We start from the raw sequence: 18,081 nt of genomic DNA on the forward strand, positions 1-18,081 counted from the left end.
TCTAGCCCAACCCGCTGCTCCTGGAAAGTCGAAGGGAAGGTTGGCCGGGGGGGGGGGGAGAGGGAAGAAGACTGTCTGGCGCTCGCCCAAGGCGAGGCGTCAGAGCCGCGGCCGCCGCTTGGGGTCAGCCCGCGCTCTCTTCGCTTCTCTCCCGACGCCCGCCCAGAAGGGGCGGCCGCGGCACTCCGCCCAGTACTTAAACCGGAGCTGGGACGGCTTGCTCGGCTTAGGAGAGGCAGCCAGCGCGGCACGGAGCGAAGGCGGGAGCGCCGCAGGGCGAGCGAGCGAGTCTGAGCTAGTGCGCGCCGTCGGAGAAAGGGAGAAGAAGAAGGGGAGAAAGAAAGGAAGGAAGCAAAGAAAGAAAGAAAGAAAGAAGCAGGAAGGAAAGAAAGAAAGGGAGGAAGGAAGGAAAGAAGAAAGGAGGGAAGGAAGGAAGGAAGGAAAGAAGCAGAAAGGAAGGAAGGAAAGAAGGAAAGGAAGAAGCAAGCCGACAGAAAGGAAAGAAGGAAGGAAGGAAGGAAGGAAGGAAGGAAGGAAGGAAGGAAGGAAGGAAGGAAGGAAAGAAAGAAAGGAGGATCGAGACTTCGGGCCGATGGGTCTCCCACCGTGGATCCCCCTCCTCGCTCTCTTCTGCGCCCTGCGCCTGGCATCCGGACAGAGACACACGGTTTTCTGGAATAGCACCAACCCCAAGTGAGTTGTCCTTGTGCTTTTTTTGGGGGGGTGCAACTCTGTGAGAGAGGGGGAGGGGGCGCAGGGCAGCCTCTACTCTCGGAGGGGCAGTCACCCCCCCCGCACCCCTTAACCCTTTTCAAGCCCCCCCATTAGGCGCCTTCCAGGCTGGCTCCTGCGCGCAGTGGAGAGAGAGAGAGAGGCGCGCGCGGGCCGGGGGGGGGGGCGGCGGGAAAGACCCTCCCTTCTCTCCCCCTTCCCCCCCCCCGATCGGGAAAACGGGGGTCTCCGGTTTCAGCGGAGGCCCCTCTCTTTGGCTTTGCCCGCGCGGCCACCCAGCTGGCTTCCAGACACACAGAAACACCCCCCCACTCAACCCAACCCTAAAAACAAGGGGGAACTTTTCGGATGGCTGGCAAAATGTGTTTTGGGTTCCGAAGCGAGCCCACCGCCTCAATTAAGACGCCGGATAGCCTTTGGATTATGCCCCCTCCGTCCCCAGTTTCCTGCAAAAGGGGAGAAGGGACGTTCTCCCCCCTCCCTCCAAACCAGACCCCCCCCCATCCCATCCCCAGCCACCCGGTGCCCATTTCCAAAGTGAAACACATCCAAACTCCCTCAAACCGGGTCCTTCAAACCCAGGGTGCCACCTCCAAACCCCGCCAGACTGGGGAATGTGCTTGCAAATTCTCTTTCATGCCCCCTCTCCCTGTTGGCTGATCTCTCGACCCCCCAAATACCCACCCTCTTTCTCTGCTGAAAATTAGAACCACCACCACCCCCTTAGCCAAATGTTGATGGACAGTTGGAGGGGGGTGTTCCCCTTCCTGAGCGGGACAAGCCAATTTGGTGGGCAGGAAAGACCCAGAGAGAGAGAGGGGTGGGTGGGTTACTGGGCAAGCCCCCCCCCACTTCTTCTCTACCTTGGCACGGGCGAGAACTCAAATGTGTAAACAGCTAATATGTAGGCCTACCTTGGCACCTGGCCCATACCTGAGAACAGTCACAGGGGTGTGAATCAGAAGAGAGCTTTGCTAGGAAGGAGTGGGCAGTGCCAGTTGTTATTGTTATTATCATTATCATTATTATTAACATTTATCTGCCACCTCTCCGGCTCTTCGAGAGTGGCTCCTCACCCTTCCTAGCAACCCCTTCTCTGCCATCTCTCGCAAAAAAAAAACCCCACCACCTTTCAAATATCCTCTTTTAAAGCTAGCAGACAAAACACCTTTCGAACCAGCTCCTGTGTGTGTGCCCGTTTCCTTTGAACAATGGGCATGCCAGCCTCCTGGAGCGGCTTTCAAGTGGTGGGGAGTTCCACGGGCAAAAAAAACCCCCACCTTTCAAATATCCTCTTTTAAAGCTAGCAGACAAAACGCCTTTCGAACCAGCTCCCGTGTGTGTGCCCGTTTCCTTTGAACAAGGGGCATGCCGGCCTCCTGGAGCGGCTTTCAAGTGGTGGGGAGTCCCACGGGCTTCCTTTCTCTCTTCATTATGCAGCCCGCTGTGGAAATCTGCCTCCGAGCCAGAGCCAGGCGGGGTTACCTCTGCTTACCTGGGGCCGGGTTAGGACCCGGTTAAATCTTGGGGTGGGGGGACGTTAGGACTAACCTGGGGAAGGGGTTTAGTTTTGGGGGGTGTGTGGATCAAGGCGGAAAGGAGGAGAGAGGAAAGAGGCCATTGTCTTCCTCTGGAGGTGCTTTGATTTTGGGGTGTGTGCGTGGGCCTGTGGAGGTGTGCCTCTGAGCATAAGGCGAGCGCCAGCTTTCCCTGCTGGAGATGTGGGCTGTTTGCGGAGGTCCGCGGCACTGGGAGGGTTAAACAATCTTGTTTTCCCAGAGATTGTTTGGCTTCAGGAGACACACACACACCGGGGGCAGCTGCTTCCTGTTGTGTGAGACTCAAGGTTGGGGGCTCTCCAGGTGGTCTCCCTCCCTTCCTCTCCTTCCCCACCTTTGCCCAGATCCCTTATTCCCTGATTGTTTTCCTTTGCAAACCAGCCATATACTTATATATTTTTGGATATTTTTATTCTTCCTCCTCCTCCATTTCTGCCTGTTCGGGCTGACATTCTTAGCAGGCCGCCAGATAACAGGACTACACAAGCCCTGCTCCTCTGCCATTGAGGGAAGACAGGGAGAGTGAAGGCCCTGGGTGATTTATTTATTTGACCCCCTTTATATGCCACTCATCGATCGGGTGACTCTGGAGTAAGCGAGGAACGAAGGCTTCGAATCCTTCCTCCGCTCCAGAAAGCTGACTTGGTGATTTGGAATTGGCCTACCTCTCAGGGATGTTGTGTGTATGTGTGTGTGTGTGTGTGTGGGGAAACTGGTCGAAGGAACGTTGAACAGAATATCAAGAGTTGGAAGGGACCTCGGAGGTCTTCTAGTCCAACCCCCTGCTCAAGGAGGAGGCCCGATACCATTCCAGGCAAAGGGCTTTCCAGTTGCTTCTTTAAATAAAAACCCCAGTGATGGGGAAGGAAGGAAGGAAGGAAGGAAGGAAGGAAGGAAGGAAGGAAGGAAGGAAGGAAGGAAGGAAGGAAGGAAGGAAGGAAGGAAGGAAGGAAGGAAGGAAGGATAAGAGAATGAAAGCATTGGAAGGGACCTTGGAGGTCTTCTAGTCCAATCCCCTGCTCAAGCAGGAAACTTTATGCCATTCTGGATAAGTTGTTGTCCAATTCCTTTTTGAAAACACCCAGTGATGGGAAAGAAGGAAGGAAGGAAGGAAGGAAGGAAGGAAGGAAGGAAGGAAGGAAGGAAGGAAGGATAGCAGAATAACAGAGCTGGAAGGGACCTCGGAGGTCTTCTAGTCCAACCCCCTGCTCAAGCAGGAGATCCTATACAATTTGAGACAAATAGCTTTTCCAATCTCTTCTTGAAAACCTCCAGTGTTGGGGCATTCACAACTTCTGGAGGCAATTTCTGTTCCACTGATTAATTGTTCTTACTGTCAGGCAATTTATCCTCAGTTCTAAGTTGCTTCTCTCCTTGATTAGTTTCCACCCATTACTTCTTGTCCTACCCTCAGGTGCCTTGGAGAATAGCTTGACTCCCTCTTCTTTGGGGCAGCCCCTGAGATATTGGAAGACTGCTATCATGTCTCCCCTGGTCCTTCTTTTCATTCAACTAGACATCCCCAGTTCCTGCAACCGTTCTTCCTATGTTTTAGCCTCCATTATTCTCCTAAATCCACTTTCCTGGATCTCCCAGAGGAAAACGAGAGGAGGCTTTTGAGTCAGGCTGAGTAACCAACAGGGAAGGTTGGCTATCCGTTGCTGGAGCTTTTCAAGAAAAGACATAAGAATCTTTGGCGTGGAGTAGTATATCGCGTCTCCTCCTTGAGCAGGGGGTTGGACTAAATGACCTCCAAGGTCCCTTCCAGCTCTTATTCTGTCTTCTGAGCGGGGGGCTGGACTAGAAGACCTCCAAGGTCCCTTCCAACTCTTGTTATCCTGTCTTCTGGGCAGGGGGGTCAGACTAGAAGACCTCCAAGGTCCCTTCCAACTCTGTTATCCTGTCTTCTGGGCAGGGGGTCAGACTAGAAGACCTCTAAGGTCCCTTCCAACTCTGTTATCCTGTCTTCTGGGCAGGGGGTCAGACTAGAAGACCTCCAAGGTCCCTTCCAACTCTGTTATCCTGTCTTCTGGGCAGGGGGGGTCAGACTAGAAGACCTCTAAGGTCCCTCCTAAGTCTGTTATAGAATTCTATTCTATAATCTCTCGCCCTCGTGGTGCGCCTTCCTTCCCGCTGGGAGAATCGAGCCAGGGGATGGAGCCTCCCCTTCAAGGGGCACTCTACCTCTTGGTCAGAGGGCCGAAAATCAGACGAGAGACCCCAAACTCCACCCCAGAGACCTCCCTAGAATGCTACTGTCACTACAATGTTGCCTCTCTCCCCCCCACTCCAAATCAAACCTTAGAAGGCACTCTGCATAGGCTCAGAAGCTCCCTTGCCTTTTCTCTCTGCCTCAACTTTGGAAAGGCCGAAAAAGAGGGAGGGTCTCCCTCCCTTTGCAGAGTAGAAGTCGGGCACCATCAGAATCATCCCCTCCCTCGGTCCTTCGCCCTCCTTTTTTGATTTTAATTTTTAAAAAAGGGCTGAACTTTGGATCCACATTGCACAGATTCAACCAGGTGGAAAATGTTGGCAAGAACCAGGCGCGCGCGGGTGGGGGGGGGGGAATGTTAGTATGGGGCGAGGCCCAAAGCCGGTCAGCCAAATCCTCTTTTCCCAGGGCAAGAGTCCTGCTGGCCCCGGGCCTCTTCCTTCCCGCCAGGCTTGGTCAGCGGCCAAGGGACGGCGCCAGGGCAGGAAGCCTCTCTCTCTGTTTTTCTCGGGATAAAAACATCTTGCAAAGTTTTTCCTCTTTTCTAAGTTGTTTGGTCAAGCAGTGCCCGATGACAACTGCGGGGAGAAACAGAGGGAGGGGCTGTGTTTTTAAGATTGGCAGGGGGGGGGAAGGAAAAGAATAAACACCCAAGGTGGTAATTTGTGGGCGATTCGAATCCGGGCCTGATGGAGATGTTAAGACGCAAAGCACTTTTCCCAACTCTCTTTCCCTCCCCCAATTTTTTTAGTTTTTATATTCTTCACACACACATCAACGCATGAACGGTGTGTAATTCTCTAGATATTGTACATATAAACATACTCTTGAATGGGAACACCCATTACCTGCGTATTGAACATATAAACACGACTCCTAAATATTATATTTCATTTCCCTGATTTCATATTATTTATGCATTCTTTTTTTAATCACCACTAAACAAAAATTTCTACCTTTTTCTTATCATGAATAACAAAGCACATCTTTTGAATATTATAGTGATATGAAATTGGGGGGGATAAAAGTTAAAATAGGGATAAAAAAATAGAGGGGGGAAATAGCAATTCTATATCAATATGCTAATATATGTGTTTATGTTTATGTTTTTATGTTTATTGGATTTATATGCCACCTTTCTCCCAAAGAATATAAAAAAGATAGGGGGAAAAACACTTTTCCCAACTCTTTTTTTCCCAATCAATTTTTTTATATTCTTTACCAACCTCAATCCGTGAATGGTGTGTTATCTGGTATTATATTATACATCCCAGTACATATAAACAGAATGTTATGACTCCTAAATATTATATTTCATTTCCCTGATTTCATATTATTTATGCATTCTTTTTTTAATCATCAACCTTCACTACTAAACCTTTTTTCTACCTATCATGAATAACAAAAAGGAAAAACCATGTCTTTTGAATATTATAGTGATATGAAATTGAGGTGGGGATAAAAGTTAAAATAGGGATAAAAAAATAGAGAGGGAAAAATAGCATTTCTATATCAATATGCGAAGATATGTGTTTATGTTTTTATGTTTATTGGATTTATATGCCAACTTTTTCCCAAAGGATTCAGGGCGGCGTACAACATTAAAATATATATATATATCAAAAGTTTTTTTAAAAAATTAGATAGAGTATCCAAAAAACAAACCCAATTAAGATAAAATGTAAAAAAGATAGGGGGAAAAACACCTTTTCCAACTCTTTTTTTCCCAATCAAATTTTTATATTCTTTACATACCTCAATCCGTGAATGGTGTGTTATCTGGCATTATATTATACATCCCAGTACATATAAACAGAATGTTATGACTCCTAAATATTATATTTCATTTCCCTGATTTCATATTATTTATACATTCTTTTTTTTAATCATCCTCCTTCTCTACTAAATCTTTTTTCTACCTTTTTCTTATCATGAATAACAAAAGAGGGGGGAAACCACATCTTTTGAATATTATAGTGATATGAAATTGGGGGGGAATAAAAGTTAAAATAGGGATAAAAATATAGAGGGGGGAAAATAGCAATTCGATATCAATATGCTAAGATGTAAAAGAAAATAAGGGGAAAAACACTTTTTTTCAACTCTTTTTTTCCCCAAAAACATTCTTATATTATATTCTTTACCTACCTCGATCCGTGAATGGTGTGTTATCTGGTATTATATTATACATCCCAGTTCATATAAACATACTCTTTATGACTCCTAAATATTATATTTCATTTCCATGATTTCATATTATTCATACACTATTTTTTTTTAAATCATCACTCTCCATTTCTTCGTGGCCAGAAATACTTTTCCAGATGTTTAGAAAGATGAAAGAGGCAGGGGAACATCTGCAGGACATCTGGAGATGCCCTGGGTTGGCTGCCCAGCACTGGTGATTGTTCTTTTTGGCTTTTTTTCCATCCTTGGTTCAGGCAACACACACACACACACAAAAAAAATATATTTTATTTTTATCAATACCAGCAAATATTAAATGAAGTGCACTCAGATGCTGAAATACACCATGTCAATTAATTGGAGAGAGCGGAAAGGAAAGGCAGTGGTAAGGAGAAAGAGAGGAGAGGGGGTAAAAAGAAGGGAGAGGAGAAGTAGGAGAGAAAGAAGGAGTGGAAAGAGGAGAGAGGAAGGGGAAGTAGAGAAGAGAGGGATGGCAGAGGGAAGAAAGGAGGTAGAGAGGAGAATAGGAGAAGTAGGAGAGAAAGAAGGAGAGAGGAAGGGAAGTAGAGAAGAGAGGGATGGCAGAGGGAAGAAAGGAGGGAGGAAAATAGAAGGGAGAGAAGGAGAGAAAGAAGGAGAGGAAAAAGGAGAGAGGAGAAGGAAGTAGAGAAGAGAGGGATGGCAGAGGGAAGAAAGGAAGGAGGAGAATAGAAGGGAGAGAAGGAGAGAAAGAAGGAGGAAAGAGGAGAGAGGAAGGGGAAGTAGAGAATAGAGGGGTGGTAGAAGGAAGAAAGGAGGAGAATAGAAGGGAGAGAAGAAGTAGGAGAGAAAGAAGGAGAGGAGAGAGGAAGGGAGGTAGAGAAAAGAGGAATGGCAGAGGGAAGAAAGAAGGTAGGGAGAATAGAAGGGAGAGAAGGAGAGAAAGAAGGAGAGGAAAGAGGAGAAAGGCAGGGGAAGTAGAGAAGAGAGGGATGGTAGAGGGAAGAAAGGAGGAGAATAGAAGCGAGAGGAGAAGTAGGAGAGAAAGAAGGAGAGAGAGGAAGGGAGGTAGAGAAAAGAGGGATGGCAGAGGGAAGAAAGTAGGCAGTGAGGAGGAGAATAGAAGGGAGAGGAGAAGTGGGAGAGAAAGAAAGAAAGAGAGGAGAAGGAAGTAGAGAAGTGAGGGATGGCAGAGGGAAGAAAGGAGGTAGGGAGGAGGAGAGAGGAAGAGGAGAGAGGTGAAATAGGGGTGTATTGAAAGCCAAAGAGCAAATGACAGCTCTTTTGCGTTGAGGGAATGATTATTAAATGGACAATACAACAACAACAAAAATATATTGTTCCGATGTAATGGTACACTTGGGCTTATATGCATGAAATTAAAACAACACAACTTTTTCAAACAAAACACACACCCACAAAAACACACCCATCCCAGCTCAGCTTTTCACCTTTTGCTGTGTTGGCTTTTCGCCTTCCAAAAACCTTTAATTTTTATTTTCCTTTTTTTCGTGTGTGTCTGTGTGTCTCCCTATCCAACTTGGTCACCAATTGCCTCCCTTCCTGGGTGATCTTTGCAAATAGGGGTCAGATCGTGGTTGGTGGGAACCCCCAGGGCAGGGAGGGGGGGCAGGTGAAGGAGGGGAAGGGCCAAGTGGGGGAGAGCCTCTCAACCACCTGTATCTCTCTCTCTCTTTGGAGGGGAGGATGCTAAAAGTGGTTTATTGCTCTGCCAAGGATCGGCTTTGGCGTGGCCCCCCGTCAAACCGGTTTTGGGAGAAGCGCGTTGTTCGTTCCTTCGCTCTTCCCAGCTGCGTGGGGAAGCAGCTAAACCTTTAATAACTAACTTCGCCTTTGGAATGTCGCTGATCCTCGGGAGACCGGGATATGCTGGCTTAAAAGATCATTGTTTTATTTTTTTTTAAACCATCATCTTCTTCTCCAGCGCAAAACAAACCAGCATTTCTCGAACATCCGACGGAAGCCACGTTTCCTTGCTTTTTAAAATCCTTGCAAGGTTTTTCTGTTGGGTCCGAGGTTTTCGCTTAAGGGGGGGGGCTGTGCATTGTTGCGAGAGCAGCGTTTCGCCTTGTTCGCTGAGTGGCGCCTGGATTTGGTGGAGTCCTTTCTGAGTCGTTAAACGAATCGGGAAGTCGTTAAAGTCATGGGGCAGGAAGTTGCCTTCGAGAGTGGTGGGAGCTTCATCCGTGGGAGCTTTCGAGAAGAGACGGAACTGCCCTCTGTCGGGAAATGGTGTAGGGTCCCCTGCTTGGGCAGGGGGTTGGACTGGATGACCTCCAAGGTCCCTTCCAACTCTGTTAATCTCTTAAATCTGTATTCCCCCCACTGATTTTGCTGATCGGGAGCCAGATAGGATGGTTCCCAGTGGCGCTGACAGATTTCACACATCAAACAGAGTGGTCTATCCGTGTTTTATTTATTTTCGCTTGTTTGTCAAGCCAAAATAATAGTAATAAGAACCATGATATAACCCCGTCCTATCATATATCTATATTATATATAAATATAACCATGTTTGCTTGTATCTTTAAAATTTATATTGTTTTATTTGTTTCCTAGTATAATTTGATGGCTTATTAGTAACTGATGGCTGTCATTTAAGTGTTGTATCTTATGATTCTTGATGAATGTGTTTTATTTTTCTTGATGTACACTGAGAGCATCTGCACCAAAGACAAATTCCTTGTGTGTCAATCACATTTGGCCAATAAAGAATTCTATTCTATTCTATTCTATTCTATTCTATTCTATGCTATTCTATGCTATGCTATGCTATGCTATTCTATGCTATGCTATGCTATGCTATTCTATGCTATTCCATGCTATTCTATGCTATGCTATTCTATGCTATGCTACTCTATGCTATGCTATGCTATGCTATTCTATGCTACGCTATTCTATGCTATGCTATTCTATGCTATGCTATTCTATGCTACGCTATTCTATGCTATGCTATGCTATTCTATGCTATTCTATTCTATGCTATTCTATGCTATGCTATGCTATTCTATGCTACGCTATTCTATGCTATTCTATGCTATGCTATTCTATGCTATTCTATGCTGTGCTATGCTATTCTATGCTGTTCTATGCTATTCTATGCTATCCTATGCTATTCTATGCTATGCTATTCTGTGCTGTTCTATGCTATGCTATTCTATGCTATGCTATTCTATGCTATGCTGTCCTGTTCTATTTATTCCATCTTTCTTTTCTATTCTGTTCTATTGTGTTCAATTTATTCCATCTTTCTATTCTATTCTATTCTAAAAATAATAATGTTCATCATCATCGTGCAGAATATTTTGCATGCATTGGCGGTTAGGGGCAATTGGAAACGCAGACATTAAAGGAAAAAATGAAAGGGAGGGAAGAGGAAAAATGAACACATACAATCAACTTTTATGGCGTCGAGCGGGATTTATTCCCGGATTAAAAACCCTTGAGGATTTTTCCAATGCCTTTTATGTACGTGGAAAAACACCCCAAACCTTTCGCCCCCCCCCCCAAACGCCGGGCGATCGGCTCCCATCGATTGCAAGCCAGCGAGGGAAACCCGTCTCGGCTGTGGCTGATAGGAAATGTAGTCGTCCCATAACGGTTTTCACCGCCCTCACCCCCTTCAGGGGCTCCCACATCCCTAATTCCAAGGCACGCTCGATTAAAAAAAAGAGAAGTGTTTAATTTCCGTTTATTGGATTTGCAAAGCCGCTTGTTGGAAAACGACACGATTAAAAAGAGATTAAATTAAACCAGCAACGGAGAAAAGATGGTAATGCCAGCCGAGCACATTTAAATTTGCAGGGCATCGAAGATGCAACTAGCAAATTTGGGGAATTAAAAAAATACGATATATTCCCCCCCCCCCGCTCCCCCACTGGATTTGAAATAATCCAAGCTGGGGAAAAATACCTTATAATTTAATTCTTAAATTGACTGACAGGTCTCTTCCTGGTTATTTAGCTACTGGTAGCCCTTAAGCTGTCCTTGTAGAGCCTGTTGAGAAGTAGTCCTTGACTTACGGCCGTATTTGGGACCAGAAACAGCTAGTCATTAAGCGAATCTTCCGCACCCTTTTTCGTTAGCTTTATTCAGCAAACCACTGCGGTCATTGAAGGAATCACATCGTCGTTAAACAAATCTCGCATTCCCTCCCTTGACGGTAGATTCCTTAAAGCGAGCTAGTCGTTAAGCGAGTCACGGCCATTTTATTAAGCAAATCACTGCAGACATTAAAGGAATCACCTCATCCGTCATTAAGCGAATCTGCCTTCCCTCCCTTGACTGTCGATTCCCTAAAGCAAGCTAGTCGTTAAGCGAGTGACGGCCACTATCATTATTAAGCAAATCACCATGGACATTAAAGGAATCGCATCGTCATTAAACAAATCTGGCGTTCCCTCCCTTGACAGTAGATCCCCTAAAGCGAGCTAGTCATTAAGTGAGTCACAGCCACTATCATTTTATTAAGCAAATCACTACAGACATTAAAGGAATCACCTCATCCGTCATTAAGCAAATCTGCCTTCCCTCCCTTCACAGTAGATCCCCTAAAGCGAGCTAGTCGTTAAGCGAGTTGCGGCCACCATCGTTATTAAACCAAACCACAGCGGACATTAAAGGAATCCCGCCATCGGTCGTTAAGCAGATCTGGCTCCCCTCCTTTGACCGTAGATTCCCCAAAGCGAGCTCGTCATTAAACGAGTTGCTCCCGCGCCCGTTATTAAGCAAATCCAAAGGAATCACCCAGCTGTTGAGCAGATCTGGCTTCTCTTCCTTGACTGTCGATGCCTTCCTCTCTCTCGGGGGGGAGAGGGTCTACCTCGCAGGGTTGTTAGTAAGGACGGTTACGGCGTCGTCGAAAGGAAGCGTGGGAAAAAAAAGTTTTCCCGCGCTTCGCTTCTGTTTTATTAAGTCGCCGTTTCATATCGGTTTTCAGGTTTCAGAAGGAGGATTACACCGTCGAGGTGCGCCTGAACGAGTACTTGGACATCATCTGCCCCCACTATGAGGGTAACAGCGTTCCCGGACACTCGATGGAGCGCTACACCTTGTACCTGGTGGAGCGGGAGGAGTACAACACCTGTAAACCACGTTCGAAGGACCAGGTCCGTTGGCAGTGTAATCGTCCAGACGCCCTGCACGGCCCCGAGCGGCTCTCCGAGAAATTCCAGCGTTTCACGCCGTTCACCCTCGGCAAAGAATTTCGTGAGGGCCACGAATATTATTATATCTGTAAGTCTCCTTTTTTTCCAAGGGGAAATAAACTGGCTTGTTTCTCTGGGGCAGAAGCAATCCCGATTAGAATAAAATGTAAAAAAATAAAATAAAAATACAAGATTAGAATATTGGGATGGGATGGAATTAGAATTAGTGCAGAAAATATAAAAAAATAGGGAATAGAGAATAGAATAGGAATAAGAATTAGAATAGGGAATAAAAAATAGAGAATAAAGTATAGAATAAGAATAGAATTGGAATTAGAATAGAGAATAGAATTAATAGAGAATGGAGAATAGAGAATAAGAATAAAGAATAGAATTAGAATTAGAATAGAGAATAAAAAATAGGGAATAAAGTATAGAATAAGAATAGAATTTGAATTAGAATAGAGAATAAAGAATAAAGAATTGAATAAGAATAGAATTAAAAGAGAATGGAGAATAGAGAATAAAGAATAGAGAATAAAGAATAGAATTAGAATAGAGAATAGGAATGGATTAGAATTAGAATAGAAAATATGATTAGGATATCGAATAGAATAAATATTTAGAATAGAATAGGAATAGAATAGAATAAGGAATAGAATAGAATAAGGAATAGAATAAGAATAGAATTAATAGAGAATGGAGAATAGAGAATAAAGAATAGAGAATAAGAATAAAGAATAGAATTAGAATAGAGAATAGGAATAGAATAGAATTAGAACAGAAAATATGATTAGGATATAGAATAGAATAAATATTTAGAATAGAATAGAATAAGGAATATAATAGAATAAGAAAGAATAGAATAGGAATAGAATAAGAAAGAATAGAATAGGAATAGAATAGAATAAGAAATAGAATAAAATAAGAAAGAATAGAATGGAATAGAAAACAGGAATAGAACAGAACTGAAGAGTTGGAAGGGGCATCGGAGGTCTTCTAGTCCAACCACAGACAATTCCAATCTTTTCTTTAAACTGTCCAGTGATGGAGAAGAGAGGGAGGGAGGGAGGGAAGAAAGGAAGGAAGCGAGAATAGCAGAATAACAGGGTTGGAAGGGACCTCGGAGGTCTTCTAGTCCAACCCCCTGCTCAGGCAGGAAAACCCTATCCCATTCCAGACAAATGGCTGTCCAATCTCTTCTTCAAAGCCTCCAGTGTTGGAGCATTCACAACTTCTGGTGGCAAGGAGTCCCGCCGGTTAAATCTGGCTCCAGAAAGTGCAGCCGTTTCAAAATAGGAATGCTCACCTCTGCACATTTCTCCCGAATGCTCAAGGCTAGAGAGAGGCGTATTTCAAATCCTGACGCTTTCCAATTTTCTCTGATTCTCACCAGCTGATTTATATATATATATATATATTATATATATACAGGTTCGAATCCCAGTAAGGGCATGGCTAGCTGATGAGAGCTAAATAGCTTGAAATAGATCTATACTATTCTCCCTTTATTTATTTATCAGCACAAATAAAAAAAGACACCCACACACATATATATATATATATATTCTCTGATTTTTGTGATCCGTCTCTCTGGTTTTTTAAAAACATCTTTTTTCTGCTCTTTTTCTCTTGATTAGCCAAACTGATTCACCGGCACCAAGACTCCTGTCTTAAACTCAGAGTGAAGGTGGTTGGGAAAAAAAGTAAGTATTTCAGCGTTTAAATATTGTTTTTCCAATTCTCGCTGCCTCCAATCGCTTTTTCTAAAAGAAATAATCCGTTAGGTTTACCTACAAAAAGAATATTTGTTCGGACCTAAGGAAAAATTACGATTTTGCCCCGTTTCATGATTCAGTCTTACTCAGGGTGGGGGTGCGTATAGGTGGCGCCTCCTTTAGCGACCGTTCAGAGTCACAACGGTGATGAAAAAAGTAATTGGGCCTCCTTAAATTTATAAACCTTTAATCTGTAAAGCAAAGGAAAGCCGAAAGAAAATGGTAAGATGAATGTTTCACTTAGGGACCGCTTCACGGAATGACTGGGTTCCCAGTCCCTGTTTCGGTCGCTACATGAGGGCAACTTGTATGGTGCTTTAGAGTCTCATTTCACCCTCTGTGGGGGGAGGCTGGGGTGGAACCATGTTACTATCTTAACAACTGCAGGAAAGGTCATGAAAAGGAGCATTCCTCACTTAGTGACATAAATGTGGGGCTCAGTTGTGTTTGTACGTTGAGGACTGGGAAAAACAGGGAGAGAAGGATGTGAGAATCAAGATGGAAAGAGGAGTGGGGGGTCCCGGGATTCAGGGTATCCTGATATTTGGGGGTGACTGAACTTAACGTCGTATCTTTCTTCCGTCGTAGCTCTGATACCACCTGGCCACATCCCGACGCAAAAGGGGTCTCTTCAATCAGGTAGGCCCAGAAAAGGAATTCTGGGAAATTGTGGGGCTTGGGGGGGGTGTCCTCATTCCATGGATAAATCAATAAAAATATTTGGGGTGCATATGAGATATTTTCATGCATGACAAAACTCCTCGTTGATTTCCGCAGACGATCCAGATGCCCCGATGTTGCGCAGTGTGGGGTACAATTCCTCCCCGCGGCTCGGCAGCCCGCTGCCCTTCGTCGGCCTTTTGCTGTGGGTCTTCCTCTCTCGGGGGCCCTGAAGGGAATCTCGGGCCCTCCCAATGAACCCCCCCGGATTGAGCCAGGCAGGGTGGATCCCGACCAGGTCCACGCGGCGAGCGAGCGAGACGGCAACGTGGGATCTTCAGGGTTACCAGCCCTGAAACTGTCGGTAGCGTGAGGCGCGAAGAAGCGCAGCGCACGCCGCAGGCGTGGTAAGGACAGTGTGCAAATCCTCTCTTGTTCTTGAGAGCGATCTCGTTGGACTCCCAGTGCGAGAAAGCAACGCGGCGAGCAGACGACGTGTCCTCCGCAGGTCGGAGACTTATCCTCCGTGAGTCCGAGACGCCGCGGATCCTTCGGAAGTTTGATGGACATTGTTGGACTTTTCGAGCAAATGTCGTCGGACTTTTCGAGCAAATGTCGTCACACTTTTCGAGCAAACACTGTCAGACTTTTCGATCAAATGTCGTCAGACTTTTCGAGCAAATGTCGTCAGACTTTTCGAGAAAATGTCGTCAGACTTTTCGAGCAAATACTCTCGGACTTTTCGAGCAAGATACGAAAATACAGGCTGCTTCCTAAACCACCCACTCCCCTCCTGGACGTACGAGACCATGTGAATAGTTTATCGGACTTAAAACAGGCAGGACCTGAATTTGGGGAAGACACACACATACGCACCCCGCGCCACTCCGGTGACTCGGGATTTTTGTCCTCGGATCCTTTGTCCAAAGGATATCGCTTCCAGAACTCAGATCGATACTATTTATTAGAAGGAATAAAACTGGGTGACAATCCCAGCAAAGATTGTAATTCCCAACGAGACAATTTTATACATATATAGGATGAATTTAGGACAGGAAAACTCATGTTGGTTTGCTTGATTCGGGTTTTGAGGGGTGGAAAATTGTCTTTTTCGGATTGGATGGCGGATCTGTTTTTATTCAGGTCCTCATGGAGAAGAAATCTCACTCGCAGGTTTCCTGTCTCCACTCGGTTAAAAACAGAGGAATCCCCCAAAATGCCAAAGAAAGGGGTTTGCTAGCATCTTGTACAGGTAGTCCTCGATTTACGACCCCCATCGAGCCCAATTTTTTACGTCGCAACGTAAGACATTGGTTTGGCGAGTTTTGCCCTCCCGGTTTACGACCGTTCTTGCTGCGGTTGTTAAGGGAGTCATTGCCCTTTTTTTTAAAGCTAGTAATGGGGTTGTTGAGCAAATCTGACGTCGTAAGTTCAAACAGTCGCTAAATGAACTTTCATAAGTCCAGGGCTACGGTGCTCAGCTGTTGAAAGCCACAAGTCAGAAATTTTATGATTATATTCCATTCGAACCTCGCACCTTCCCTTGTGAGGGAAACTGCCTCTCTTCATGAGGGATTCCATCTCACTGCGAATAAGGACAGTCCTCATTTAGCGACCGCAAATGGAGACCGGCAACTTGTTCGTTAAGCGAAACGGTCGGTCAGCAAATCCGCAACCGCTGACGATATCTCATTCCAACTTTCCTTTGGTGTGGGAAGGTTGCGAGTCGGAGAGCGGGTTACAAAAATCACATTTTCAAAGTTTGTAGGACGCAAAACGGGGCAGTCGCTAAGCGAGGAGGACCTGTTGTGGTTTCTTGATGCCTTTCCCAAGCCATCTGCTCGTAGTGAATCGCTTCTTTTTGACATCTTTTGGCTACTTCATGGTGATCAGCGAGGGGATTTGCAAAAAAGGTGGATTCTCCAGAAGTTAATTTTTTGTTATGCTATTTAGGGCGGGATATAATTTTTTTAATGTTTTTTTTTAAAAAAGAAATAATAAATAACACCAAACAAACTGGCTGTGGTGTGCCGTTCAACGGGACGACCTCGTTTTGCAGGATCGAGAGGGCGGGGCTTGGGAGACTGGAGGGCGGGGCCTAAAGCATGGGGAGGAGCCTGACGACGGAAGCAAATAAAAAACCCCACATTTTTCACGCGGGATCCATCCTGTAACTAAATGGAATTTTAAGAAGAACGAAGGCAGAAATCTGTCTTGCTTTGATGGAGTTCCACATATATGTATATATATTTTAATTTTTTATTGCCTTCAGGGGCTCAGGTGGAAACTCCAGGCGAAACCTTGAAGCCTGATAACTATTATGGTCTGTTAAAATATCTGGCGTGATTTGTTTCGGGGATATTTTGACAGCCAGATGGCCTGACGTGGGTTCACACAAAACTTAACTGCTTGCCAAGACTTTTTCAAATCCCCTTTGATGCATTTTTAACTTTGAGATCACAATTTTCACCTGTTTTTTTTTTTCTCCCTTGCTGATAAAACTAAGTTCATATTTCACCAAAAAAAAAGAAGATAAATAAAAACAGGGAAAGCATTATTGGGGAGAAAAAATAAAATAAAAATAAAACCGGCTTGCAATTGCAAAGTTAGAATATATAGAATAGCAGAGTTGGAAGGGACCTTGGAGGTCTTCTAGTCCAACCCCCTGCCTCAGCAGGAAACTTTACACCACTTCAGACAAATGGTTATCCAACATCTTCTTAAAAACCTCCTTTTCTGGAAGGAAAGGAAGGAAGGAAGGAAGGAAGGAAGGAAGGAAGGAAGGAAGGAAAGGATTTGGAAGGGACCTTGGAGGTCTTCTAGTCCAACCCTCTGCCTCGGCAGGAAACCTTACACCACTTCAGACAAACGGTTATCCAACATCTTCTTAAAAACCTCCTTTTCTGGAAGGAAAGGAAGGAAGGAAGGAAGGAAGGAAGGAAGGAAGGAAGGAAGGAAGGATTTGGAAGGGACCTTGGAGGTCCTCTAGTCCAACCCACGGCCTCGGCAGGAAACCTTACACCACTTCAGACAAACGGTTATCCAACATCTTCTTAAAAACATCCAGTGTTGGAGCATTCACAACTTCTGGAGGCAAGTCGTTCCACTGATGGATTGTTCTCACTGTCAGGAAATATCTCCTTAATTCTAGGTGGCTTCTCTCCTTGATTAGTTTCCACCCATTGCTTCCTGTCTTCAGCTGCCTTGGAAAATAGTTTGACCCCCCCTCCTCTCTGTGGCAGCCCCTCAAATATTGGAAGACTGCTATCATGTCTCCCCTAGTCCTTCTTTCCATTAAGCTGGACCTACCCAGATCATGCAATCATTCTTCATATGTTTTAGCCTCCCCTAATTATCTTTGTTGCTCTTCTCTGCTCTCTTTCTAGAGTCCCAGGTGCAGAATTTAGGGGGCAAATAGGTTTCTAGTCCTCAAGGTTGGAACAGATTTAACGCTTTCGTGTCGTAAGCCGCTTTAAAACGAGCCGAACGTCCGATAAAATTTCATTCCACCATAAATAAATAAACTCGCGCAGCCTCCTCCGAATCTCAGCTCAATCGTTTGACTAGGAAGGGCCAAGCATTATTTTATATGCTTTGGCTTTTAAAAAAATATATATTGCTTTTGCTCTGTTGCAATATTGCCTCGAGGGAGAATGGACTGGAACCCAAGTCATGTCTGCTCTTTGGCCCTCTGCAAAAATCTGGATTTGGCGAGTTGCAAAGCAGATTTAATTGTGTGTTTGCTGAAGTCTGGGCCAAACAATGCTTAAGGGCAAGCCATATATATATATATATATATATGTAAA

General features: G+C 45.1%; 1 protein-coding gene across 1 annotated transcript; it reads left to right on the top strand.

Moving 5' to 3' along the window:
* The first annotated feature begins 215 nt into the window (after window positions 1-215).
* EFNA1 (ephrin A1) lies at window positions 216-16,902 on the top strand. The gene is made up of 5 exons (XM_087705120.1): window positions 216-693; window positions 11,630-11,925; window positions 13,478-13,543; window positions 14,204-14,254; window positions 14,393-16,902. The coding sequence occupies exons 1-5, from the start codon at window positions 593-595 to the stop codon at window positions 14,506-14,508; spliced, it is 630 nt and encodes a 209-aa protein (XP_087561246.1). The 5' UTR covers window positions 216-592; the 3' UTR covers window positions 14,509-16,902.
* Window positions 16,903-18,081: the final 1,179 nt, after the last annotated feature.

This window comes from Thamnophis sirtalis, unplaced genomic scaffold (assembly GCF_051295495.1).
Source record: "Thamnophis sirtalis isolate CommonGarterSnake01/CBP01778 unplaced genomic scaffold, rThaSir2_p1.2 scaffold_2, whole genome shotgun sequence".
Classification (NCBI taxonomy): Eukaryota; Metazoa; Chordata; class Lepidosauria; order Squamata; family Natricidae; genus Thamnophis; species Thamnophis sirtalis.

Bases quoted from the DNA above. Each gene is read 5' to 3' on its own strand.
- EFNA1 (XM_087705120.1), top strand. From the start codon at position 593: ATGGGTCTCCCACCGTGGATCCCCCTCCTCGCTCTCTTCTGCGCCCTG. The intron at 694-11,629 runs GTGAGTTGTCCT...ATCGGTTTTCAG, and splicing joins TGGAATAGCACCAACCCCAA to GTTTCAGAAGGAGGATTACA. The intron at 13,544-14,203 runs GTAAGTATTTCA...CTTCCGTCGTAG, and splicing joins GAAGGTGGTTGGGAAAAAAA to CTCTGATACCACCTGGCCAC.